The sequence below is a fragment of the Ranitomeya imitator genome, chromosome 3 (genome assembly GCF_032444005.1).
Source record: "Ranitomeya imitator isolate aRanImi1 chromosome 3, aRanImi1.pri, whole genome shotgun sequence".
Lineage (NCBI taxonomy): Eukaryota > Metazoa > Chordata > Amphibia > Anura > Dendrobatidae > Ranitomeya > Ranitomeya imitator.
In genome coordinates, this window is record NC_091284.1 from 134,426,116 (window position 1) to 134,453,337 (window position 27,222).

Consider the following 27,222-nt stretch of genomic DNA (forward strand, 5'->3'; position numbering starts at 1 on the left):
TTCCGACATTGGGAGCAATACTACCTTGATGTCAGACTCCCTCCCTCTGATGTGGGCTCTGGCGCTGAGCCCACATATTTCCCGGCATATGTCAGCTGTTTTGAACAGCTGACATGTGCCTCTAACAGCTGCAGGTGGAATCGCGATCTACCCGTGGCTGTCAACCCATTAACTTGCGCTTCTGGCAAGTGTGCCAGAAATCCCACCCATAGGTGACCCCGTTACGTTATCATGGGTTACCGATGGGTTGGCATGACAACCAGAGGTCTCCAGCAGACCTCTATAGTTGTCACTGCTGGCGCTCGTAGCAAGTGAGCAATTCTGCTACTTACAGACGATCTGATCATTGTCTCTTTGTAGCAGAGCCAATCAGATTAATGCAGCTTCTAGTCTCCCATGGAAACTATTGAAGCATGCCAAAAGTAAAAAAAATTAAAAAAAAAGCTAAAAAAAATGTAAAAGTTCAAATCACCCCTCTTTCGCCCCATTGAAAATAAAACAATAAAAAAATCAAACATACACATATTTGGTATCACTGCGTTCAGAATCGCCCAATCTATCAATATTAAAAAATAATGAAATCGATCGCTAAACGGCGTAACAAGAAAAAAGTAAAAACACCAGAATTACTTTTTTTTTTTAAAAATGCAATAACGGGCGATCAAACGATTGGATCTACACCAAAATGGTATCATTAAAAGCGACAGCTTGGTATGCAAAAAGTAAGCTCTAAATGCAGATGCTATGGTTATCAGAAAATGACACAATTTTTTTTTTTGACAAACATTGGAATTTTATTTCACCACTTAAATAAAAAAGAACCTACTGTAGACATGTTTGGTATCTAAGAACTCTAATGACCTGAAGAATCATAATGGCAGATCAGTTTTAGCATTTAGTGAGCATGGTAAAAAACAAACAAAAAACCCCCGTGAGATTGCACTTTTTTGCAATTTCACCACACTTGGAATTTTTTTCCTATTTTAGAGTACATGACATGGTAAAACTAATGGTGTCATTCCTAAGTACAATTCGTCCCTCAAAAAATAAGCCCTCACTTGGCCATATTGATGGAAAAATATAAAAGTTATGGCTATGGGAAGAAGGAGAGCAAAAAATGAAAATGCAAAACCAAAAATACCTCTTGTCGTTAAGGGGTTAAGAGCAAGAAGGGAGCATTTATACAGGCCGATAATGTGAAACAAGCATTTCTGGAATGCTGGTTTCCCAATAATTGGCTAGTCTAAACAAGTTGTTAATCACCCAAGGAACTAGCAAAATGCAGTGCAAATGTACCCAAAAGCCCCCCATGTGTTAGGGTTGGCGGAACGCACCGAATATATTTATTAGATGAGATAGGTGCATTCGCAACCCGGGATCCACCGTGCAGGAAAGAACCTGCTGCTAAGCAAGGTGGCGAAGGAAATTAGTACAAACGAACTTTGTTACTTCACAGAGCCCATAGTAAAGAGAACGCTGTGCCCTGTTTAGCTCACAGGGGACACAGCTACTGTGTAGAGCCGACAGTGGTCATGCAGTCCAACCAACACGCAGCTCCTCTCCAGTGGAGCCGGAATTCTAATAGCTATTAGCCAGCCCTGAATTCACACATAAACTCCTCGCCGGAGGTGCCAGGATTCTAGGGGCTTATTTCAGCCGGGTCCCTGACCACACACACGACCACACTGGTGCTGAGCTCGTACATATTTGATACTAGCGCATGGCCGTGCGGTCATGAGAACCTTTTATAGCTGCAGTAACTTCAGGACCTTCCCAGAAGGACCAATGGAAGGCTGCCACAGAACTTGATCAGGTACAGGGCCTTCCTGGAGGACCAATGGAAGTTGCTGCAGTACCTGAGCATGTGACCCTCGATCTCCACTGAGAGATCTTACTCTGGGCATGCTCAGTGTGTGCAAAGCATGACTTAGTCCCAGAAAAGCCTGCTCGCCGCAGACCAGTGTAGGGTACAATAGCAGAGCCTGGAGAGGCAGCAGTAACCCTTTGCACAGTATCAGATTCAGTGAGATGCTGGGACCGTCGTCTCCGCTGAGCAGGCTCCACTGCGGCCGATGCAGAATGGGAGACCGCAGCAGACATTGTTCGAGATTCCCCCTGTGCAGCGGCGGGAACTCAACTCCTAACACCATGGACCTTATATAGTTGTCAGCTTAACGATTGTTCGGCCCTCGTCTATCTCCCCTGACTCTCATACAAGGTGCACTCGCTCTGCCAGGTACTATTGTGTTCTCTATGAGACTGATGAATATCTCTAGTGGTGGTTTATCTCTGAAGGGATTAGCAGTATAAAAATTGGACATGCTGGATCGTTCTGTCCCCCACCATCATGTATCAGTAGAAAGTCCGAAGGCATAGGCTTTCATGTTAGACCATTTGCTGAACTGCTTGTTAAGGTACCTTCACACATAACGATATCATTAACGATATCGTTGCTTTTTGTGACGTAGCAATGATATCGTTAAGGAAATCGTTATGTGTGACAGCGACCAACGATCAGGCCCCTGCTGGGAGATCGTTGGTCGCTGAGGAAAGTCCAGAACTTTATTTTGTCGCTGGATCTCCCGCTGACATCGCTGGATCGGCGTGTGTGACACCGATCCAGCGATGTCTTCACTGGTAACCAGGGTAAACATCGGGTTACTAAGCGCAGGGCCACGCTTAGTAACCTGATGTTTACCCTGGTTACCAGCGTAAACGTTAAAAAAACAAACACTGCATACTTACCTTCAGCTGTCTGTACCCGGCGCTTTGCTTCTCTGCACTCCTCCTGCATCCTGTGTCAGCGCCAGCCAGCCAGAAAGCACAGCGGTGATGTCACCGCTCTGCTTTCCGGCTGACCGGCGCTGACAGTGCAGAGGAAAGCAGAGCGCCGGAGGACAGACAGCTGAAGGTAAGTATGTAGTGTTTGTTTTTTTTTTTACGTTTACGCTGGTAACGATGGTAAACATCGGGTTACCTCGGGGACCTCGGGATCGTTGGTCGCTGGAGAGCTGTCTGTGTGACAGCTCTCCAGCGACCAAACAGCGACGCTGCAGCAATCGACATCGTTGTCGGTATCGCTGCAGCGTCGCTTAGTGTGAAGGTACCTTTAGTCCAATGTCTCAGGTACATTCAATCTGGTATAAAGATAAATTAATTAGAGATTTTAAACCTATTTAGATTTAAAAAAAACATTGTGTAAAGCGACAAAACTGGAGGCCCCGATTGATCATTTGTGGGGATTTTTCAAGTAACTTTTCTGTTTTTTTTATTTTATGGCATTCTCTGATTTTTATTGTGCCAAAATTCATCAAAATGGTGAATGCATCATGAGTTTGGTGCAAATTTTTAAAAAGTTGACTGTCACTTATCTTTTTTGTGACTTTTTGAACAACTTTTCCAAAATGTCACTAGAAAATTTAAGTTTTGAATTAGATGCAGAAAATCACTCCACGGGGAGTTGCACAAAGTTTTGCGACTTTTTAAAGTGTTGCAATTGATGAATCAGATAAAACATATGAAGTTGCTAAACTCCACCCACAAAGCAGAAAAAAATAAAAACAGGTGCGCACAGATGAAATAGACTTTAAACAGATGCAAACAGAATAATGGAATAGTGCAAATAAAAGAGGTGCAAAACAAACAAAACTAGGCAAAAAACACGGACTAAGACAATGATGAATCAGGGCCTTAGGGTAGTAAAACTATTGATCTGCCATTTCGCTCAGTTACTATTTGACCTATTTCCATTGTTATATTTTTAGAAATGTTGCAAGGCTAGTAATATACAATGTATATACACCATAGAGATTTATCTAGGGTAATATCAAACTTTTTAGATATTAGTTTTTCTCTACCATTTGTTTAGTTGTGGAAATTTTTTACACAGAAGTGCGCTGATCCTATGAGCCAAAAGCAAAGCTTAGAATACGGCCCACCTGCAAGAAAGCTCCAGTAAATTTACTACTTTCCACTGTTATAAACATCCATGGTAGGCTGCAGGTACCAGATTTTTTATAAAAGAGGCAGAAATTATTCATCATTTAATGTGTTGTTCATTACTAGGACAAATCTTCTTGATCTAAATGTTTGACCCCAATAAAATAAAAAAGCTTATACTCACCTCCCGTGCTGACACCGTTCCTGTGGTGTCGGCACTCGCATTCCTGGGCTCTCGTGCAGTTGTTATGACATGTGACCCCTGCACCCAATCAGCGCTGGTGTCACTGTCCTCGCCTGCCGTTGCTCTCACTTCCTGTTTGTGTTCATCTCGTATGAAGGCGGGGAAGTGACTCCAGTGCTGATTGGGTGCCGGGCTCGTGTGTCATAACAACCACACGAGAGCCCCAGGAACACGAGTGCAGACACTGCTGGAAAGGCGCCGGCATGTGAGGTGAGTATAAGCTTTTATATTTTACTAGATGGTGGCCAGATTCTAACGCATCGGGTATTCTAGAATATGTATATAGCAGCCACAGAGTATATAGCACAGGCCACGACATATTCTTGAATACCTGATGTGTTAATACAGACCACGCAGTATATAACAGTGGCCACGCAGTAACACAGCCCAAGCAGTATATAACACAGCCCACGCAGTATATAACATTGCCCACATAGTATATAACACTGGCCACATAGTATATAGCAGCCATGTAGTATATAACGCAGCCCACACAGTATATAACACTGCCCACATAGTATATAGCAGCCATGTAGTATATAACGCAGCCCACGCAGTATATAACATTGCCCACATAGTATATAACACTTGCCACATAGTATATAGAAGCCATGTAGTATATAATGCAGCCCACACAGTATATAACGCAGCCCACATAGTATATAGCAATGTGGGCACTATATGCGTGGTTAAAAAAGACTTAAAATAAAAAATAAACATATACTCACCTTCCGAAGGCCAATTGAAGTCCTGGCACCTGTGTGCGGTGCACGCGGCAGCTTCCGGTCTCAGGGTTGGTATGAGCGCAGGACCTGTGATGACGTCGTGGTCACATGACCGTGACGTCATGGAAGGTCCTACTCGCATAGCATCCTTAGCACCGGACCCTGCCGCTTGCACTGCCGAGGACAGCGCCACGTCGGAGGGTGAGAATAACCTTTTTTTTTATTATTATTATTTTTAACATTAGATCTTTTTACTATTGATGCTACATACGCAGCATCAATAGTAAAAAGTTGGTCACACAGGGTTAATAGCTGCATTAATGGAGTGCGTTACACCGCGGCATAACGCGGTCCATTAACACTGCTATTAACCCTGTGTGAGGGCTGACTGGAGGGGAGTATGGAGCGGGCACTGACTGCGGGGAGGAAGGAGCGGCCATTTTGCCACCGGACTGTGCCCGTCGCTGATTGGTCGTGGCAATGGTCGTGGGCGTTTTGCCACGATCAATCAGCGACTTGGATTTCCATGACAGACAGAGGCCGCGACCAATGAATATCTGTGACAGACAGACAGATAGAAGGACAGACGGAAGTGACCCTTAGACAATTATATAGTAGATTGGAGGCCAAGTGTGGGGTATGAGAACTGATTGTCCAAGTAGTGGACAATGTCTTTAAGTTGCTTTCCCTGACATACTTACAGCTCTGGCGAAAATTAAGAGACCACTGCAAAATTTTCAGATTGTCTGATTTTTCTCTTTACAGGTATATTTTTGAGTAAAATGTAAATTGTTATTTTATTCTATAAACTTCTCACAACATGTCTCCGATTTACTAAGCAATAAATTTTGTATTTTTTTTCTGAAAAGGAGAAATGGTCAAAATAAAAAAAAGCTGTGCTTTCAGACCTCAAATAATACAAAGAAACCAAGTTCCTAATCATTTATAAACAACAAAACTAATGTTTTAACTCAGTAAGAGTTCACAAATCATTATTTTGTGGAATAACCATGATTTTAATCACAGCTTTCATGCGTCTTGGCATGCTTTCCACTAGTCTTTCACATTGCTGTTGGCGCAAAAATGTAAGCAGTTCTTCTTTGTTTGATGGCTTGTGACCATCCATCATCCTCTTGATTACATTCTCGAGGTTTTCAATGGGGTTCAGGTCTGGAGATTGGGCTGCCCATGACAGGGTTTTGATGTGGTGGTCTCTTATTTTTTGCCAGAGCTGTATATATCAAAAAATGTGTTCTGGTGCAGGGGTATAGCTATATGCTGGGAATGCACATTAGATATTGTTGGCCAAGCTGTCGTTTGACTTTCATACAGTACATAGGAATGCTCTGCTTCATTCACCAGAGAGCCACTTCCAAAATCATCTGGCACTATTTTACCAGCCCTTTGAACAAATATGCATATGTGGCATAATGTTGCGTTTTGTGACCATGTATACAGCATATATGGAAAAAGCATTTCCCTACCAATTCACCAAACACAATGTGAACAGAGCTGTGTTATATCTAATTTACAGCTCCTTTAGTATTAGCACATTGCAATAGTAACATCCAAAAACTACAGCCTTGAACATCTTTATTCCAAGCTAAACAGGAAATCAAATCACACTGATCCACATCCTCCTGATCTAATCCAAGCTTTATTTTTAGCGTAAGTGTCCATTGTATTACTCCATACAGAGAAATAAGGCAGTCATGAGGCTTTTATTTGAAATGTATCAGGTTCTTAAATGTGCGTGATATTTAGAATACACATATCTTACATACAATGTACATTAAAGGGAATCTGTCACCCCATTTTAGCACTTTCTGCTATTAATATGGGCATACAGGTTGTAGACAGCTGAAACTAGTCAAACCTGTATGCCTCCTGGATTATTTAAAAATCATCTTTTATCTCTTTATGTTAATTATTTCTTCCGGGCTATGGGGCGTACGCTGCCCAGAAGGAAAGACTGCCTTCTCACTTCATTATACCAGATTTCTCCTCCCCTCTCTTCGCAGTGTGCCTTTGATGACAGGTGTGCGGCCAGACATCCTGCACCGTCGCATTCTTTCTGTCGTTGCTCCTATACATTGTTCCGCCCTTCTCTGGGCACTGACTTACATTTTGTTGTGCACAGACACCAGAGAGTCACTGTAACTTCCAGTCCATGATGGTGCAATGGAGTAGGAGCGATAGGAGTAGTCAGAGTATAGCATGCAGTAGATGATGAAGTGATGTTGATGATCACATTGCTGTCCAGCTTGATTTTCCCTCAAGAGCAAGTGAATGCTTCATGTGCTGATGAAAAGCCATATTTCCTAGTAGATTTATGCCAGGATATGCACAGCTTACTTTTATTCTGCAGAAACTGCACAAGGCAAAAGATTCATTAGCCAGCAACAGGGAAAAGATTTCCTACACTTGAAATGACCGTATTAGGACTCACCACCATCACGACCATGACCAGATCTCTCAGGTACTGTTGCGGCATCATTTGCTCCTATGCTTTGCTTACCACAGAAGAAGAATATCTGCCCTTGAAAAATCTTTTGGCTGAACTTCAGTTATGCTTTTCATCTCTCATGCCACCATCCTCAACCTCTGATGACATCACTTTCTTGTCACCCTGATCTGGTTGCCAGATCTTGTTCACCATGAAATCATCATTAATGAGTCCTGACGCGGCTGACAGTTGTCTTCTGGTTCCATCCTTTAGATTTCCTATTACTTGTAAAATGTCATTGCCAGTGCCCCTGCCACTTAAACTGCCAGTGCCACAATTACCACCACCATCACTGCTGTGTGTTTGTGTCATGTCCTCCATATCCTAAGGGTATGTGTCCACGTTCATGATTACATCAGGATTTGGTCAGGATTTTACGCAGGTAAAATCTGCACCTGAGGTTACTGGCAGGTCACCTGCGCTGTCCTTGCGTTGTTTGAGCATTGTAAGGACATGCTGCCTTCTGAAAAGACGCGCCGCATGTCCGTTTCCGCGGGTCTGCCGCATGCGTCTTTTGATGCATAGTGGAGATGGGATTTCCTGAAATCCCTTCCACTATGCTGTAACATCTGGACGCTGCGTGTTTGACGCTGCATCTCTACCCAGCGTCAAACACGGAGCGTTTCCTGAACGTGGAAACATACCCTAACTGCCAGGGCTCATTCAGACATCGATCCTTTCCACGTAGTTCCCCACACAAGCACATAGGAGGTCATTCATAACACATGACATATAAAACAATTCTATCAAACATTAGCATATGGAAAATGAAGCAATATGACACTTGTCAGCACTATATAACTTCAGGAGGTTGTTTCTTCTCTTTCCACATTCTTACAGGAAAATGATGTAATACCATGACTTATTCAAACCGTGACTTAATCCCACTCATCTAATATTAGTGGACCAAGATGGCTAACCTAGCTTCTTACAGTAGATGATTTTTTTTTCACACCAATTTTGAAAAAAATGCACTACGGTTTTTACTATTGTGTTGCTTATTCCAGATTCCAGTATAATAGATTATGATCCCTTAGAATCAAATTTCTATTGTCCGTATCTCATGCACACACTTTGGCTAGTTACATCGAAGGAACTGAATCTACCCAAATTAGTTTTTTAGGAAGCCAGGTTATTGGAATGAAACACACCTAAACATTGGGAAAACATCCAAATTGCTAGTTGGATTACAAAGAAAGGCCTCAGTACTTCACCAGTTCTATCCTCTGAACATTATGCTCAAGGTCCTAAATCCACCTCTGACCACAGTGCATAAATCATAGCCTAAAGAAAGGTGAGTTAATTAAATTTATATCTATGCTTAATGGAGCCTAAAACCAGCAAATATATTAGATCACAATCTTTTATAGAGTTTAATACCCTCAGATTTCATATTTGATAAATGAAATTTGCTACAATTTTAAAAGCATCGGAGCTCCAAACTAACTTCAAATTAAAGCCATAAATCTCAGCACCTTGTCGGAGACACTTTCTCCTTCACTAGCCGAACATCTCTTTTTCTTGGCTGCCAATGCTCACAGCACGGCTGCTTGCTTCAGGCTGGTCAGCACACTGCTCTTTTACCTGCTTTATCATTTCACACATTATCATCCTGTTATGATGGGGTCAAAAAGTCAATCCAAAAGTTTTCATTACACAGACGTTTTTAAATAAATTGTAGAAGCAAAAAGATTTCAAACTTACTGCTTATTCCGTACATAGTCTAAAATATTTAAAGAATATTATATGCAATAATCGAATTAGAAGACAAAATAAGTTTAGTTACCATGTTGGTCACAGAAGAGGTATTTCATAAACCCAACATCAGTATTTTACTGTTTAAAGGGGCTTCCCACGGCTTACAAATTCACATTTTCTGGATGATGTACATAGCATACAAAGTCGAAACTGCGCAGCTCCGTATGCTGTGTAGTGACTGTTCCCGGGTACTGCAACTTCACTCTCATTCACTAGAGTAGAAGCTGAGCTGCAGTACCCAAGAATGACCACGTTCCAGTGTACGGAGCCATACTGTTCTCGCTCTATACACTATAAAGATTGGGGCGCTGTGGAAACCGCAAACATCTTATCGCTTGGTGTTTCAGGTGTCGGTCCACACCCTTCTGATATTGATGATTTACTCTGAGGGCTCGCGTACATGACCGTATTTTCAGACCAAGTGATATCCAAGAAAATATCAGATCACGCTAAGAGCAATGTTATTCTATGGGGACGTGCACATGTCTGATTTTTTTCCTCGGACAGAGCCGGTCTGTGGAAAAAAACACGGCATGTCCAAATTTTATCCAATATTCGGATGACACTCAGCCATGCAAGTCAGTGCATCTGTGGATGACATCTGAGTGACAACCTTGGATGATATCTGAGTGCAGTCTGATTTCCACAGACTAACAGAATAGAGAAGATGGAGACATTTTTTTTCTCCATCTTCTCCTCATACGAGAAAATCGGAGCACACTACGATCACACTCCGATCAAACTGTGATCAGAGTGTAATATAATATATAATGTACAACCCAATTCTTTGACATGAGAGACTATACACTGAAGTCTTGGACAATCTCTTTAACTACATGACCTCTAAATAATGTCAACTAATATCCTCAAAATATTGTAATTCACAGTGCTATTGAAAGATTGTCATTCACAGTCCTCTCCATAAGTGCCATCCACATTGTCTAATTTCTGCTTTTCAGATTAGATATTTCCATGGCCTGCCAATCTGTGGGGCAGTGCTCCATAGCCTGAATTCATTAAGATTGGTATTTTATACGCCAGTCTAAAGAGGACATGCAGAAATAAGTTGCGGCAAATTCATTAAGAGGCATACGACTTTTCAAAGTGTTTTACGCCAGGTTTCTGGGCTAAACACTTAGATTAATCAGAGCCTAAGGCTAAGTGCACACGTTGCAGAATTGCCGCGGAAATTTCCTCGGCAATTCCTCAACTCCTGACGCGGGTATAACGCATGCGGAATTGGCATGCGTATTCCCGCTAAACACTAATTAACGTAATTAGCTTGCAGAATGGTAGCGTTTTCCAAGCGATCTGTAGCATCGCTTGGAAAACTGATTGACAGGTTGGTCACTCTTGTTAAACAGAGTGTTTGACAAGTGTGACCAACTTTTTAATATTGATGCTGCCTATGCAGCATCAATAGTAAAAGATAGAGTGTTAAAAATAATAATAAAAAAAAAAGGTTATTCTCACCTTCCAGCGTCCCGATCTCCTCAGCGGCGCACGGGGCGGCTTCCGATCCCATGGACGTGACCGTGACATCATCGCAGGTCCTTCGCACACAGCATCCCAGGGAACTGAAGGCGCCGCGTGCACCGCTGAGAGGCGGGAGGACTCCGGGGGCCATCGGAAGGTGAGTATACCACTATTTGTTATTTTAATTCTCTTTTTTAAACAATTATATGGTGCCCAGTCCGTGGAGGAGAGTCTCCTCTCCTCCACCCTGGGTATCATCCGCACATGATCCGCTTACTTCCCGTATGGTGGGTATAGCCCCATGTGGGAAGTAAGTGGATCAATGCATTCCTATGTGTGCGGAATCCCTGCGATTCTCCAAAATTAATGAACATGCTGCGTTTTTTTCCGGAATGCAATTCCGCTCAGGAAAAAAACGCAGCATGTGCATACAAAATGCGGATTGCATTGTTTTAATAGGATGCTTAATGTGAGCGTTTTTTTCGTGGTTTTATCACATTTTTATAGTGAAAAAAACCACGAAAAATCCGGAACGTGTGCACACAGCCTAAATGTATCAGATTTTTCCGCTTGACATTCACTTCTAGTCACTAATTAGTTTATTTTTGATGTCCTAATAATCTTTTCTGTTTCCACTGTGTTTTAAAGGGAATCTGACAGCAGGTTTTTTCTACCTCATCTGAGAGCAGCATGATTTAGGAAAATAGACCCTGAAACCAGGGTCTCACTTAGGGCATCACTTAGTTTACTGGGTGCAATGACACAATAGGAGTTTTAGGCTAGGCAATACAGCAGAGCTGAGGAAGCTAACCCTGCCCCCAACAGGCTCTCTCTATATGCAGTGAGGTGGTTATCATCACAGAAGGGGGGTGGAGTCGGACCAGTGCTCACACAACCAGCTAATTAGAGCAATGTTAATTACTAGGCGATTAATCCTTCAGTCTAAGTAAACCACACTACACAGCCTACTTCTTCCTCTCCTCAGATTACATAGCCAAAACCTTCTGACAGATACCCTTTCAGATGCTTGCAAAAAATACCAGCACTTTACCGCATTTTTATGGCATTTTTGGTTTCTGAAACAAACACTGCACAAGACATTTATGGAAAAACAAGATGTAAATACTTTTATGTCCAAAAGTGACAAAAGTATTCTCGGAGTGATACTGTCACACTGTCACAGTCTTCGGTAAGGAAGGGGGTCCTCACACTGTCCTGGGAACTGGGACCCTAACTATCTCTGTCCCAGGAGTACTATTGAAGGTAGAGAGGCCCGAGTCTCCTAACTTACCATGCTTCCGTTAAACCCTGATCTGTACCCTCCCCCACCCCATGAGGCATGGGGCAGGAATGTAGTGTGAACAAGACTCAATGACAAAACAGGAATAACAGAAAACCTGTCATGACCCTGGACAGGATGGTTCCGCTTCCATCCTGATCAGGTAAGGGTTAACTTTAGTTCGCCTCACTTTGGTTCTGGGGCGGCTATTTAATGTTGGCAGTTCCTGGGTTTAGTGTCGGTGATACTTCTGTATACTCGGCTAGTTGTTGCTGACCCAGGTTACTTCCGTAATTGTTGTGTCTCTGTGCGTGTGTGCCTTGCTGTGTATGACCCGGTTTGTCCCCTGACTTTTGCCTCTGTATCCTGCTTTGTACTGCCCTGTCTCTCCTGGTTATCTGACCTCTTGGCTTGTCTCCATTTACTATTTGTCTTATCCCTAGCTACTACTCTCTCGTGTGGCTTTTGACCCTCAGCTTTCCTTGACCACGTGTACGGTCTTTGCCTTGCACTCTGTGCATTCAGTTGCCTTCCCTGCATTCACACACGGGTGCTCTGCCCCTCTGGTCATTTGACTGCTCGGTGCTAGGTCCTGTGTGCTGCTCACTGCTTAGTCTCAGGTTCTTGTGCACAGTGTGCCTTGTCCCTGCACTACCTGTGCTCGGTCACCTGACCCTCTGATAACGCCCCCTAGGCAAAACCTCTATCATACAAAAGCACTAACCAACAATAGGGAGGAGGATAGGGACAGGGAGGAATAAACTAAATGGAACACAGACCAGGAGATAAACACACACAAACTATAGAAAACAACAAAACACTTCTACAACAACTCTTCTACAACCACTTAGCTTTGGCACACAGCACAGGAAGAAGAATCTTTCACTGGCAGGAACAAGAAGGTCTGACCACTTTATATAGGAAGAGGTAATGACCAAATCAGAAGCAGCTGAAATGGAGCTGCATGTTTCTGACCAGCATATAAAGCGTTGACAAGAATCACACCATCTCTAAAGAAGACCTGTGATTCATTACCTGACATGAACATCTAACTCCAGGAGAGTGTAACTTCCAGGGGGATGTGACACCCTTGTGACAGATACCTTTATTGGCTAACCAGAAAAAATATATTTGCAAGCTTTCAGAGCACAGAGGCTCCTTCTTCAGGTGGGTTTAAAACTTTGTCGGAGCTGGGCAAAAATGCCTTGACAGTCTTGAGTTGTGCCAAAATTATGCAACTTTTCAAAGCTTTTTTATGCCAGAATGCTGACACAAAAGCTTTGATGAACTGGGCCCTTAGTATGAAAGGTTAGTATTTTGCTGCCCAACAAATTTACTATAATTTTACACCAGAATCTTAGTGGAAATAATAGTGCCAATAACACATGGAGAGGATAACCTATTTATTGCATCTTTGTCTCTTACGGGAACAATTTGAAAAAAAATTTCTGTTGAGTTAGGTTTTTGAGCTGATTTATACTAAAATTGGCATGCTGATTCCAAAAATGTAGTCAGTTTTTTTCTAGCACGTCAAGTTTTTCCTACACAACTTACCTGCCAGAGAAGCACAATTGCACTGATATCTGTAATAAGACTTGTTATTTGATTACAATTCGACTCATATAGAGCTACGTGGCAACTTGTAAGAGTAGTCACAACTTTGTCATGCCTATTTCATATATATTTCATTTTTTGTTCATATTTGTACTATTTAAAAAAAACAACAACACTTTTTAGGTACAGTAGTTTACATAGTTTTGAGAAGACAAAAATCCTATAGTTCAAAAACTTGACGTGATAGAGAAAAACTGAGATCATTTCTGGATTCAGCATCCAAAAATTAATTAAGAACAGTTGTCTGACCTAACTCTTAAAAAATTGTGTTCCCCAATTATTTATGTCTTTTAATACATTTCTAGCATTTTACTCCAGTTGTTTATTCATAAAGATTGACATAGAAACTTCTATCTTATATAAATATATATGTGTAGACATTCTCATAGTCACTACAGTATAGACATTCAAGTAATGTAGAAATAAATGCCCCAAAAAGACAATAAAAATGCAGAATGTCTGAGGAATAGGATTACTTCTGACAAGATGTTTGAATAAGGCGAGATCCCATTCATTGAAAAGGGATTTTAATGTAATTGTCAGTTTTCTGTCCGATATTTCATCCTAATTTTACATTTAAGTCATTGGGGTGATGGATTGGAAAGATGATAACGACACAAGACAGATGTCGTCTCAGGACAGCAGGAGTTTATTTTTTCTGCCTTTTATCACATTGACTCTCAGGGAGACAATGGACGAAAAACTGATACGACAGACGAAAACTTTACTCGCTAGCTGACTCCATATTGAATTATTTGCTATCCGAGGTAAAGGAGAAACAATGGAGCAGATGACAAATCAGGTCTCTTACAGGAAGAGATCCCTTGATCTGACGAGCATGTAGTAGATGTACGTAGTATAATTTCTCACCGTTAATTATTAATTGGCGGAGCTCAGGTGTTCTTACTCCAACACATAATTGGTGGAAGTATCCAGGCAACCGGGAAAGTGAGATATAGAGTATCCTTACCATGAAGTGCATGAGCATCGAGTGGATGCCTAGAATCTGATTCTTTTAACTTTGTTTGCAGGAAGATCTCAGCTTTTAAGATGTCTAAACAGTCGGCGTCACATGTCAAATCTCTCCAGGTATGTATGAACAGTATACAATGTATATTTGCTGCCTGCATTTTATAGAAGTGTACATTATGCTATCTATATTTATAATTGTCTAAGGGGTACTTCCGTCTTTCTGTCCCGGAAATCCCGCGTCGCTGATTGGTCTCGGCAGCTGCCTGTCATGGCTGCCGCGACCAATCAGCGACGGGCACAGTCCGATTAGTGCCTCCCGTACTCCCCTGCAGTCAGTGCCCGGTGCCATAATCCTCCCCTCCAGTCATCACTCACACAGGGTTAATGGCAGCGGTAACGGGCGGCGGTGTAACGCACTCCGTTACCGCTGCTATTAACCCTGTGTGTTCCCAACTATTTACTATTGATGCTGCTTATGCAGCATCAATAGTAAAAATATGTCATGTTAAAAATATTAAAAAAAACCTGCTATACTCACCATTCGCCGTCTTTCCCGCTCCTTGGGACACTCCGGTGACTGCTCCATGCAAGCGGCAGGTTCCGGTGGCAAGGAGTGTATGCGACAAGGACCTGCCATGATGTCACGGTCATGTGACCGCGACGTCATCACAGGTCCTGCGCTCATACCAGCCCTGGGATCGGAAGCTGCCGCTTGCAATGGAGCGGTCACCGGAGCGTCCCGAGGAGCGGGAAAGGCGGCGGATGGTGAGTATAGCAGGACTTCAACAGGCCTTCGGAAGGTGAGTATATGTTTATTTGTTATTTTAAGTCTCTATACTACGTGGCTCTGTGCTGTATCCTCCGTCGCTGTGCAATATGCTACGTGACTGGGCAATATACTACGTGGCTGGGCAATATACTACGTGACTGGGCAACATACTACGTGACTGGGCAATATACTACGTGGCTGGGCAATATAGTACGTGACTGGGCAATATACTACGTCGCTCTGTGCCGTATACTCCGTCGCTGTGCAATACACTACCTGACTGGGCAATATACTACGTGGCTGGGCAATATACTACGTGACTGGGCAATATACTACGTGACTGGGCAATATACTACGTGGCTGGGCAATATACTATGTGGCTCTGTGCTGTATACTCCGTCGCTGTGCAATATACTACGTGACTGGGCAATAGACTACATGACTGGCTAATATACTACGTGACTGGGCAATATACTACGTGGCTAGGCAATATACTACGTGACTGGGCAATATACTACGTGGCTGGGCAATATACTACGTGGCTGGGCAATACACTACGTGGCTGGGCAATATACTATGTGGCTGTGCAATATACTATGAGACTGGGCAATATACTAGATGGCTGGCCAATATACTACGTGGCTGGGCAATATACTACGTGACTGGGCAATATACTTCGTGGCTGGCCAATATACTACGTGGCTGGGCAATATACTACGTGGCTGGGCAATATACTACGTAGCTGGCCAATGTACTACGTGGCTGGCCAATATACTACGTAGCTGGGCAATATACTACGTGGCTGGGCAATATACTACGTGACTGGGCTATATACTACATGACTGGGCAATATACTACGTGGCTCTGTGCAATATACTACGTGGCTGGGCAATATACTACGTGGCTGGGCAATATACTACGTGACTGGGCAATATACTACGTGTCTGAGCAATATACTATGTGGACATGCATATTCTAGAATACCCGATGCGTTAGAATCGGGCCACCATCTACTATATGTATAATAGGACAGTAGGCTGCAATGAAAATGACTATTCAGATTCGCTCAAAATGTATTATTTTTATGGTTACAGAATTTATTTATTTTTTTAAAATGTCTATACAGGCATTGCATTCACATTGAATTATTTAAAGGCTCCTTAGTATTTGATACAGATAACAGATTACTTGTAGCTCTTTAACTTTTTAACCCCTTTAACAACCAGGCCTATGTCAACCTTAAATCAATGTGATTTCAGCTTTTTGTGAATTCAGAACCAATCATGTGCAAATACAACCTCTTTTTAATCTGCACTAGTTTGAACCAATAACACTTCTCTAGTGATGCCCCTTGGGGTCTCGTTAGTCTCTGTTGCTACTGAATTTGTCATCCAGTAGCTCCAATACCAGATAAACATGTGCAAAAACACCTAATGACCCTGTGTAAGGGCAGGTGCAGACCACTGTAATCTCAGTCCGAGTAGGATCCAATGAAACATCTGTAAGCCATAATCATTAACATTAGCAGAAATAAACACTTGAAATTCAACCAACGAAGAAGAAAGGAAAGGCGGCACTCACAGATCCATTCCGAGCGGTTACTTTATTGCTTAAAAAGCCATCACAGCCGGGGGTACTGAACAAACAGTGCGGCAAGCCTGACGACGGCCGTTTCACGCCCTCCTGGCGCTTCTACGGGTCAGTGAGTGAGCGTCTAGGGAGGCAGAGGAAATACAACCACGGAGATGAGATCCCTCCCCTCCGTCATCAATCCCCCCTGCCTCACCTGGCGCTTCACCCTCCTACAAAATACTGTTAAAAACAATTAAAAACAATGTTGACTTAACATGCACTAAGTACTATAACAATGACGTTCTGAACTAAAGAAACAATTCTAATGTTTGACATTTTTTGTGGATTTTTCCTCTTGTACCGGAATACGAATGTCTTAACTCTTTCAGTATAGTTTTCACTTTACACAAACTCACAAGCCTTTAATTATACCAAAAAATGCACAGTGTGAATAAACTCATAAAAAAATAACGACAAAAATACCGTGCCATTAAAATACCAAGAAGAGAGTAACTAACAGTTACTTATACGTAATCCATATGTATTTATATAATCTATTATGGCCAAAATGTAGGCCCAATATATTTATATTTATTTTTATTATTTTTGATTATTAATAATACCCTATTACTTATTTATATATCCTCTCATGTGGCCCTATTAATTTACTTTATATCCCGCTTATAAAAAAATGGACATATCGACCCGATCATTCAACCCCAAGGGCCCGTCGCCCGTGTGTCCATGATCCATCTGGCTTCCTTTCTTAGTAAGATATTATGCAGATCACCACCTCGACTTGGTAAAGTGACTCTTTCGATACCTGCGAAGCTTAAAACGGATGAATTGCCCCCATGAGACTCATGAATATGGTCAATTACCGTATATACTCGAGTATAAGCCGACCCGAGTATAAGCCGACCCCCCTAATTTTGCCACAAAAAACTGGGAAAACTTATTGACTCGAGTATAAGCCTAGGGTGGAAATGCAGCATTTACCGGTGAATTTCAAAAATAAAAATAGATCATTATTTCCCCATAGCTGTGCCATATAGTGCTCTACACCATTCATATTTCCCCATAGCTGTGCCCCATATAGTGCTCTGCACCGTTCACTGTGCCCCCTAGCTGTGCCATATACAGTGCTCTGCACCGTTCACTGTGCCCCCTAGCTGTGCCATATACAGTGCTCTGCACCGTTCATTGTGCCCCATTGCTGTGCCATATACGGTGCTCTGCACCGTTCATTGTGCCCCCTAGCTGTGCCATATACGGTGCTCTGCACCGTTCATTGTGCCCCATTGCTGTGCCATATACGGTGCTCTGCACCGTTCATTGTGCCCCCTAGCTGTGCCATATACGGTGCTCTGCACCGTTCACTGTGCCCCCTAGCTGTGCCTTATACGGTGCTCTGCACCGTTCATTGTGCCCCCTAGCTGTGCCTTATACGGTGCTCTGCACCGTTCATTGTGCCCCCTAGCTGTGCCTTATACGGTGCTCTGCACCGTTCATTGTGCCCCCTAGCTGTGCCATATACGGTGCTCTGCACCGTTCATTGTGCCCCCTAGCTGTGCCATATACGGTGCTCTGCACCGTTCACTGTGCCCCCTAGCTGTGCCTTATACGGTGCTCTGCACCGTTCACTGTGCCCCCTAGCTGTGCCTTATACGGTGCTCTGCACCGTTCATTGTGCCCCCTAGCTGTGCCTTATACGGTGCTCTGCACCGTTCATTGTGCCCCCTAGCTGTGCCTTATACGGTGCTCTGCACCGTTCATTGTGCCCCATAGATGCTCCACATTAATCTGTGCTGCCGCTGCTACTGCTGCAATAAAAAAAAAAACACATACTCACCTCCCTTGATTGCAGCTCCCAGCGTCTCGTTCCGGCGCCTCCATCTTCCCGGCGTCTCTGCTCTGACTGATCAGGCAGAGGGCGCCGCGCACACTATATGCGTCATCGCGCCCTCTGCCTGATCAGTCAGAGAGCGCAGACGCCGGGAAGATGGAGGCGCCGGCCGGGAAGATGGATCGGCGCCCGGCGGCTGGAACGAGGACAGGTGAATATAACATACTCACCTAGTCCTGGCGATCCTCGCGCTGTCCCCTCCTGTCTTCGGCGCTGCAGCTTCTTTCTCTATCAGCGGTCACCGGCACCGCTGATTAGAGAAATGAATAAGCGGCTCCGCCCCTATGGGAGGTGGAGCCGCTTATTCATTTCTGTAATGAGCGGTCCCACGTGACCGCTGAAGAGAGGAAGAAGCTGCAGCGCCGAAGCCCGTGGGACGGCAGGGACAGCGCGAGGATCGCTGGGACTAGGTAAGTATACCCCAGCGCCCTCAGCCCCTCACCTGCCGACCCCACCGCTACCGTGACTCGAGTATAAGCCGAGGGGGGCACTTTCAGCCCTAAAATTTGGGCTGAAAATCTCGGCTTATACTCGAGTATATACGGTAATCTTGGTACTCCCTTCTTGGTAATAATGGATCTTAAATGCTCACGAAACCTCATGTAAAGGCATCGAATAGTCTTGCCTATATAGAATCTTCCGCACTCACAAAAAACTACGTACACAACATATTTCGTTTTACAAGATATAAATTCTTTGACAGTATGACTAATCGGTCCGATCACCAAATTTTGTCCTGTGATGTGATACTGACAGAAAGAACAGTGACCGCACCGATGATTTCCTATAGGTGCATTTTTCTCCAGCCAGTTCTTATTATCTACTGTTACTTGATTACGGACCAAAATATCTCTCAATCTTGTGCTTCGTTTGTTAGAAATTAGTGGACCTCTGTTTACCACCTCAGCCAGGTCTCTATCTCCTTCCAGGAGATGCCAGTTTTTTCTAATTACGGACCGTATTTGTTGGTCCATGGGGCCATACTGGAAGCAAAAAGTGAACCTTTTATTATTCGCTCTTTTCTCTCTTTCTGCCCTATTTTCATTTTTAACCCTTGCCATGGCGTTCTCTAGCACTTTCGCTGGGTACCCCCTTCTTTTCAAACGCTGACATAGAGCTCCTGCTTGTAAATCGAACCCCTCAACTGTGCTGTTCACCTTTCTGACTCGCAGAAGTTGGCTATAGGGTAGCGATTGTCTCGTGTGAGGTGGGTGGTAACTATTAAAATGGAGCAATGAATTGGACGCGAGTGGCTTGCGATATAAGGACGTACTTAACCTACTCTCTTTAACTTCCACTGTCACGTCCAAAAAATCGAGTTTTTGTCCCCCAAACACCGATGTGAACGCCATATTAGCTTCATTGTTGTTTAAATTATTGACAAAAAGATGAAACATATCTTCTGTCCCATCCCACACAAGGAACATGTCATCCACGTACCTACAGTAGAATTTAATATGCTTAAGAAACATATTTTTATCCGCATATATATGTTGTTCTTCAAACAAACCCAAGAACAAGTTTGCGAATGTACATGCTGCCGGAGTCCCCATAGCAGTGCCAACTGCCTGGATATACCATTGGTTTAGAAATGTAAACGTATTGTGCGTCAAAATAAATTTTAACCCCGCACAAACAAAATCACAAAATTTGGCACTGCGTTCTGTGGTATTTAATATCCTCCTCACTGCTTCTACACCACTTTCTTGTGGTATCCTCGTGTATAGGCTTACTACATCAATTGATGCAAGAGCAAAACCTGGTTGCCACTGAAAATTCTTTATACTTCTCAAAAATGCATCAGTATCTTTAGTGTATGATGGAATGCTAGTTAACAATGGACGTAGCAACCAATCTACATATCGAGACAACGGTTCAGTGACCGATCCTACCCCGGACACGATGGGGCGCCCGGGTGCATCGGTCACTGACTTGTGTATTTTGGGGACGTGATACCAGTGTGGCCTGACTGGGAACCCCGGCAGCAATTTTTCCGCCTTGAAATTGATCACTCTGGTTGTGATGACTCTATATAATACATGAGTTTCACTTTTTGCTTTGAAGAACTGAAGTAAATTAATTTTGATGATTTGTGAGAAGCACCTGCATATACAGAACAGGAGGAGTGGTACTGCACAGTGCATATATACAGGACAGGAGTAGTGGTACTGTGCAGTGTATATAGAGGACAGGAGTAGTGGTACTGTGCAGTGTATATAGAGGACAGGAGGAGTGGTGCTGTGCAGTGTATATATACAGGACAGGAGCAGTGGTACTGTGCAATGCGTATATATACAGGACAGGAGGAGTGGTACTGTGCAGTGTATATATACAGGAGAGGAGCAGTGGTACTGTGCAATGTGTATATACAGGACAGGAGGAGTGGAACTGTGCAGTGTATATATACAGGACAGGAGGAGTGGTACTGTACAGTGTATATATACAGGACAGGAGAAGTGGTACTGTGCAGTGTATATATACAGGAAAGGAGGAGCGGTACTGTGCAGTGTATATATACAGGACAGGAGGAGTGGTAGTGTGCAGCGTATATATACAGGACAAGAGGAGTGGTACTGTGCAGTGTATATATACAGGACAGGAATAGTGGTAGTGTGCAGTGTATATATACAGTACAGGAAAAATGGTACTGTGCAGTGTTTATATACAGGAGAGGAGAAGTGATACTCTGCATTGTATATTTACAGTACAGGAGAAGTGGTACTGTGCAGTGTATATATACAGGACAGGAGGAGTGGTACTGTGCTGTGTATATATACAGGACCGGAGAAGTGGTACTGTGCAGTGTATATATACAGGACAGGAGGAGTGGTACTGTGCAGTGTATATATACAGGACAGGAGGAGTGGTACTGTGCAGTGTATATATACAGGACAGGAGAAGTGGTACTGTGCAGTGTATATATACAGGACAGGAGGAGTGGTACTGTGCAGTGTATATATACCGGACAGGAGAAGTGGTACTGTGCAGTGTATATATACAGGACAGGAGGAGTTGTACTGTGCAGTGTATATATACAGGACAGGAGGAGTGGTACTGCACAGTGTATATATACAGGAGAGGAGGAGTGGTACTGTGCAGTGTATATAGAGGACAGGAGGAGTGGTGCTGTGCAGTGTATATAGAGGACAGGAGGAGTGGTACTGTGCAGTGTATATATACAGGACAGGAGGAGTGGTACTGTGCAGTGTATATATACAGGACAGGAGGAGTGGTACTGTGCAGTGTATATATACAGGACACGAGGAGTGGTACTGTGCAGTGTATATATACAGGACCGGAGAAGTGGTACTGTGCAATGTGTATATACAGGACAGGAGGAGTGGTACTGTGCAGTGTATATATACAGGAAAGGAGGAGCGGTACTGTGCAGTGTATATATACAGGACAGGAGAAGTGATACTCTGCATTGTATATTTACAGTACAGGAAAAATGGTACTGTGCAGTGTATATATACAGGAGAGGAGAAGTGATACTCTGCATTGTATATTTACAGTACAGGAGAAGTGGTACTGTGCAGTGTATATATACAGGACAGGAGGAGTGGTACTGTGCAGTGTATATATACAGGACAGGAGAAGTGGTACTGTACAGTGTATATATACAGGACAGGAGGAGTGGTACTGTGCAGTGTATATATACCGGACAGGAGAAGTGGTACTGTGCAGTGTATATATACAGGACAGGAGGAGTGGTACTGTGCAGTGTATATATACAGGACAGGAGGAGTGGTACTGCACAGTGTATATATACAGGAGAGGAGGAGTGGTACTGTGCAGTGTATATAGAGGACAGGAGGAGTGGTGCTGTGCAGTGTATATAGAGGACAGGAGGAGTGGTACTGTGCAGTGTGTATATACAGGACAGGAGGAGTGGTACTGTGCAGTGTATGTATACAGGACAGGAGGAGTGGTACTGTGCAGTGTATATATACAGGACAGGAGGAGTGGTACTGTGCAGTGTATATATACAGGACACGAGGAGTGGTACTGTGCAGTGTATATATATAGGACCGGAGAAGTGGTACTGTGCAATGTGTATATACAGGACAGGAGGAGTGGTACTGTGCAGTGTATATATACAGGACAGGAGAAGTGGTACTGTGCAGTGTATATATACAGGAAAGGAGGAGCGGTACTGTGCAGTGTATATATACAGGACAGGAGAAGTGATACTCTGCATTGTATATTTACAGTACAGGAAAAATGGTACTGTGCAGTGTATATATACAGGAGAGGAGAAGTGATACTCTGCATTGTATATTTATAGTACAGGAGAAGTGGTACTGTGCAGTGTATATATACAGGACAGGAGGAGTGGTACTGTGCAGTGTATATATACAGGCCCGGAGAATTGGTACTGTGCAGTGTATATATACAGGACAGGAGAAGTGGTACTGTGCAGTGTATATATACAGGACAGGAGGAGTGGTACTGTGCAGTGTATATATACAGGACAGGAGAAGTGGTACTGTGCAGTGTATATATACAGGACAGGAGGAGTGGTACTGTGCAGTGTATATACACCGGACAGGAGAAGTGGTACTGTGCAGTGTATATATACAGGACAGGAGGAGTGGTACTGCACAGTGTATATATACAGGAGAGGAGGAGTGGTGTCATGATCCCAATGGCAGGGGATCACAAAAGGACAAGCACAAAAACAAAACAAGCTCTAGGGTGATGGAACCTGAGCTGACCGCGATCCTGAACCTAAACACACAACTAGCAGTAGCCGGGGAACGTGCCTACGATGATTCCTAGACGTCTCGCGCCAGCCGAAGGATTAACTTCCCCTATAAGAAGAAACACAGACCTCACTTGCCTCCAGAGAAACACCCCACAGAAATAGCAGCCCCCCACATGTAATAACGGTGAAATAAGAGGAAAGCACATACGTAGTTATGAAAATAGAATCAGCAAAAATGAGGCCCGCTAAAGCTAGATAGCAGAGGATACAAAAGTGAACTGCGCGGTCAGCGAAAAACCCTTCAAAAAACCATCCTGAAATTACTTGAACTCATGTGCCAACTCATGGAACATGAGGAGTAATTTCAGCCCACTAGAGCAACCAGCAGCAAGGAATCACATCTCTGCAAGCTGGACTAAGACAAAAATTAAGCAAAACGTGGAACAGGAAAATCAAAACTTAGCTTGTCCTGAAGATAACAGACGCAGGGAGCAGAGGTAAAAAGACATGCTGATTACATTGATAGCCGGCGAGGAAATGACAAAAGCCAGGTTAAATAGGAAACTCCCATAACCTGATGGAACAGGTGGACACCAGAGACCGCAGAGAACACAAGTCACCCAGTACCATCAGTAACCACCAGAGGGAGCCCAAAAACAGAACTCACAACAGTACCCCCCCCTTGAGGAGGGGTCACCGAACCCTCACGAGAACCACCAGGGCGACCAGGATGAGCCCTATGAAAAGCACGGACCAAATCGGCAGCATGAACATCAGAGGCAATCACCCAAGAATTATCCTCCTGACCATAACCCTTCCACTTGACTAAATACTGGAGTTTCCATCTGGAAACACGAGAATCCAAGATCTTCTCCACAACATACTCCAATTCACCCTCCACCAGCACCGGAGCAGGAGGCTCAAGCGAAGGAACGACAGGTACCTCATACTTCCGCAACAACGACCGATGGAACACATTATGAATAGCAAACGATGCCGGGAGATCCAAACGAAACGACACAGGGTTAAGAATTTCCAAGATCCTATAGGGACCGATGAACCGAGGCTTGAACTTAGGAGAAGAGACCTTCATAGGAACAAAACGAGAAGATAACCACACCAAGTCCCCAACAAGAAGTCGAGGACCCACGCGGCGACGGCGATTAGCAAACTGCTGAGCCCTCTCCTGGGACAACTTCAAATTGTCCACCACATGACTCCAAATCCGATGCAACCTATCCACCACCATGTCCACTCCAGGACAATCAGAAGGCTCCACCTGACCAGAGGAAAAACGAGGATGAAACCCCGAATTACAAAAGAAAGGAGACACCAAGGTAGCAGAACTAGCCCGATTATTAAGGGCAAACTCGGCAAGCGGCTAAAAGGAAACCCAGTCATCTTGATCAGCAGAAACAAAACACCTTAAATAAGTTTCTAGAGTCTGATTAGTTCGTTCCGTCTGGCCATTCGTCTGAGGATGAAATGCAGACGAAAAGGACAAATCAATGCCCATCTTAGCACAGAACGTCCGCCAAAATCTAGACACAAACTGGGATCCCCTGTCAGAAACGATGTTCTCCGGAATGCCATGCAGACGGACCACGTTTTGAAAAAACAGAGGGACCAACTCAGAGGAGGAAGGTAACTTAGGCAAGGGTACCAGATGAACCATCTTAGAAAAGCGGTCACACACAACCCATATGACGGACATTTTTTGAGAGACAGGGAGATCCGAAATAAAGTCCATGGAAATGTGCGTCCAAGGCCTCTTCGGGATAGGCAAAGGTAACAACAATCCACTGGCCCGAGAACAGCAAGGCTTAGCCCGAGCGCAAACTCCACAAGACTGCACGAAAGAACGCACATCCCTCGACAAGGAAGGCCACCAAAAAGACCTGGCCACCAAGTCTCTAGCACCAAATATTCCAGGATGACCTGCCAACACAGAAGAATGGACCTCGGAGATGACTCTACTGGTCCAATTATCCGGAACAAACAGTCTTTCCGGCGGACAACGATCAGGTTTATCCGCCTGAAACTCCTGCAAAGCACGTCGCAAGTCTGGGGAGACAGCCGACAAAATCACCCCATCCCTAAGGATACCAGTGGGCTCAGAATTTCCAGGGGAGTCAGGCACAAAACTCCTAGAAAGAGCATCCGCCTTCACATTCTTTGAACCTGGCAGGTATGAAACCACAAAATTGAAACGGGAGAAAAACAGTGACCAACGAGCCTGTCTAGGATTCAGACGCTTGGCAGACTCAAGGTACATCAGATTTTTGTGATCAGTCAAGACCACCACACGATGTCTAGCACCCTCAAGCCAATGACGCCACTCCTCAAATGCCCACTTCATGGCCAAAAGCTCCCGATTACCAACATCATAATTCCGTTCAGCGGGCGAAAATTTTCTAGAAAAGAACGCACATGGCTTCATCACTGAGCCATCGGAGCTTCTCTGTGACAAAACCGCCCCAGCTCCGATCTCGGAAGCATCGACCTCAACCTGAAAAGGAAGCGACGTATCTGGCTGACGCAACACAGGAGCAGAAGAAAACCGGCGCTTAAGTTCCTGAAAGGCCTCCACAGCCGCAGGAGACCAATCAGTAACATCAGCACCCTTTTTAGTCAAATCCGTCAAAGGCTTAACAACACTAGAAAAATTAGTTATGAAGCGACAATAAAAATTAGCAAAGCCCAAGAACTTCTGTAGACTCTTAAGAGATGTAGGCTGCGTCCAGTCACAAATAGCCTGAACCTTGACGGGATCCATCTCAATAGTAGAAGGGGAAAAAATATACCCCAAAAAAGAAATCTTCTGGACTCCAAAGAGACATTTAGAACCCTTTACAAACAAAGAATTGGCCCGCAGGACCTGAAACACCTTCCTGACCTGCTGAACATGAGACTCCCAGTCATCAGAAAAAACCAAAACATCATCCAAATACACGATAATAAATTTATCCAGATATTCACGGAAAATATCGTGCATAAAAGACTGGAAGACAGAAGGAGCATTAGAAAGTCCAAAAGTCCAAAAGGCATCACCAAATACTCGAAATGGCCCTCAGGCGTATTAAATGCGGTTTTCCACTCATCACCCTGCCTTATCCGCACAAGATTATACGCACCCCGAAGATCAATCTTAGTGAACCATTTAGCCCCCTTAATGCGAGCGAACAAATCAGTCAACAATGGCAAAGGATACTGATATTTGACTGTAATCTTATTCAAAAGACGATAATCTATGCAAGGCCTCAAGGAACCATCTTTTTTGGCCACAAAAAAAAAACCTGCTCCCAAAGGGGACGAAGATGGACGGATATGTCCCTTTTCCAAGGACTCCTTAACATAATTCCGCATAGCAGTATGCTCTGGCACTGACAGATTGAACAAACGACCTTTAGGGAATTTACTGCCGGGAATCAAATCTATAGCACAATCGCAATCCCTGTGAGGAGGAAGCGAACTGAGCTTAGGCTCCTCAAAAACCTCCCGATAATCAGACAAAAATACCGGAACCTCAGAAGGAGTAGATGAAGCGATAGAAATCGGAGATGCATCATCATGAACCCCCTGACATCCCCAGCTTAACACAGACATTGTTTTCCAGTCCAGGACTGGGTGATGAGTTTGTAACCATGGCAGACCAAGCACTAAGACATCATGTAAATTATACAGTACCAGGAAGCGAATCACCTCCTGATGAACGGGAGTCATACGCATGGTCACTTGTGTCCAGTACTGAGGT

The 27,222-nt window shown here is 43.9% G+C and overlaps 1 protein-coding gene across 1 annotated transcript in view; it reads left to right on the forward strand.

Annotated features, from left to right (window-relative positions):
* The window catches only part of SMPX (small muscle protein X-linked), a 135,518-nt gene that overhangs the window by 23,382 nt on the left and 84,914 nt on the right, over window positions 1–27,222 (forward strand). Inside the window, exon 2 of the mRNA XM_069761475.1 lies at window positions 14,573–14,630. Within this exon, the coding sequence (XP_069617576.1) occupies window positions 14,592–14,630 (39 nt within the window). The 5' untranslated portion in view covers window positions 14,573–14,591. The remainder of the gene's footprint in view (window positions 1–14,572; window positions 14,631–27,222) is intronic.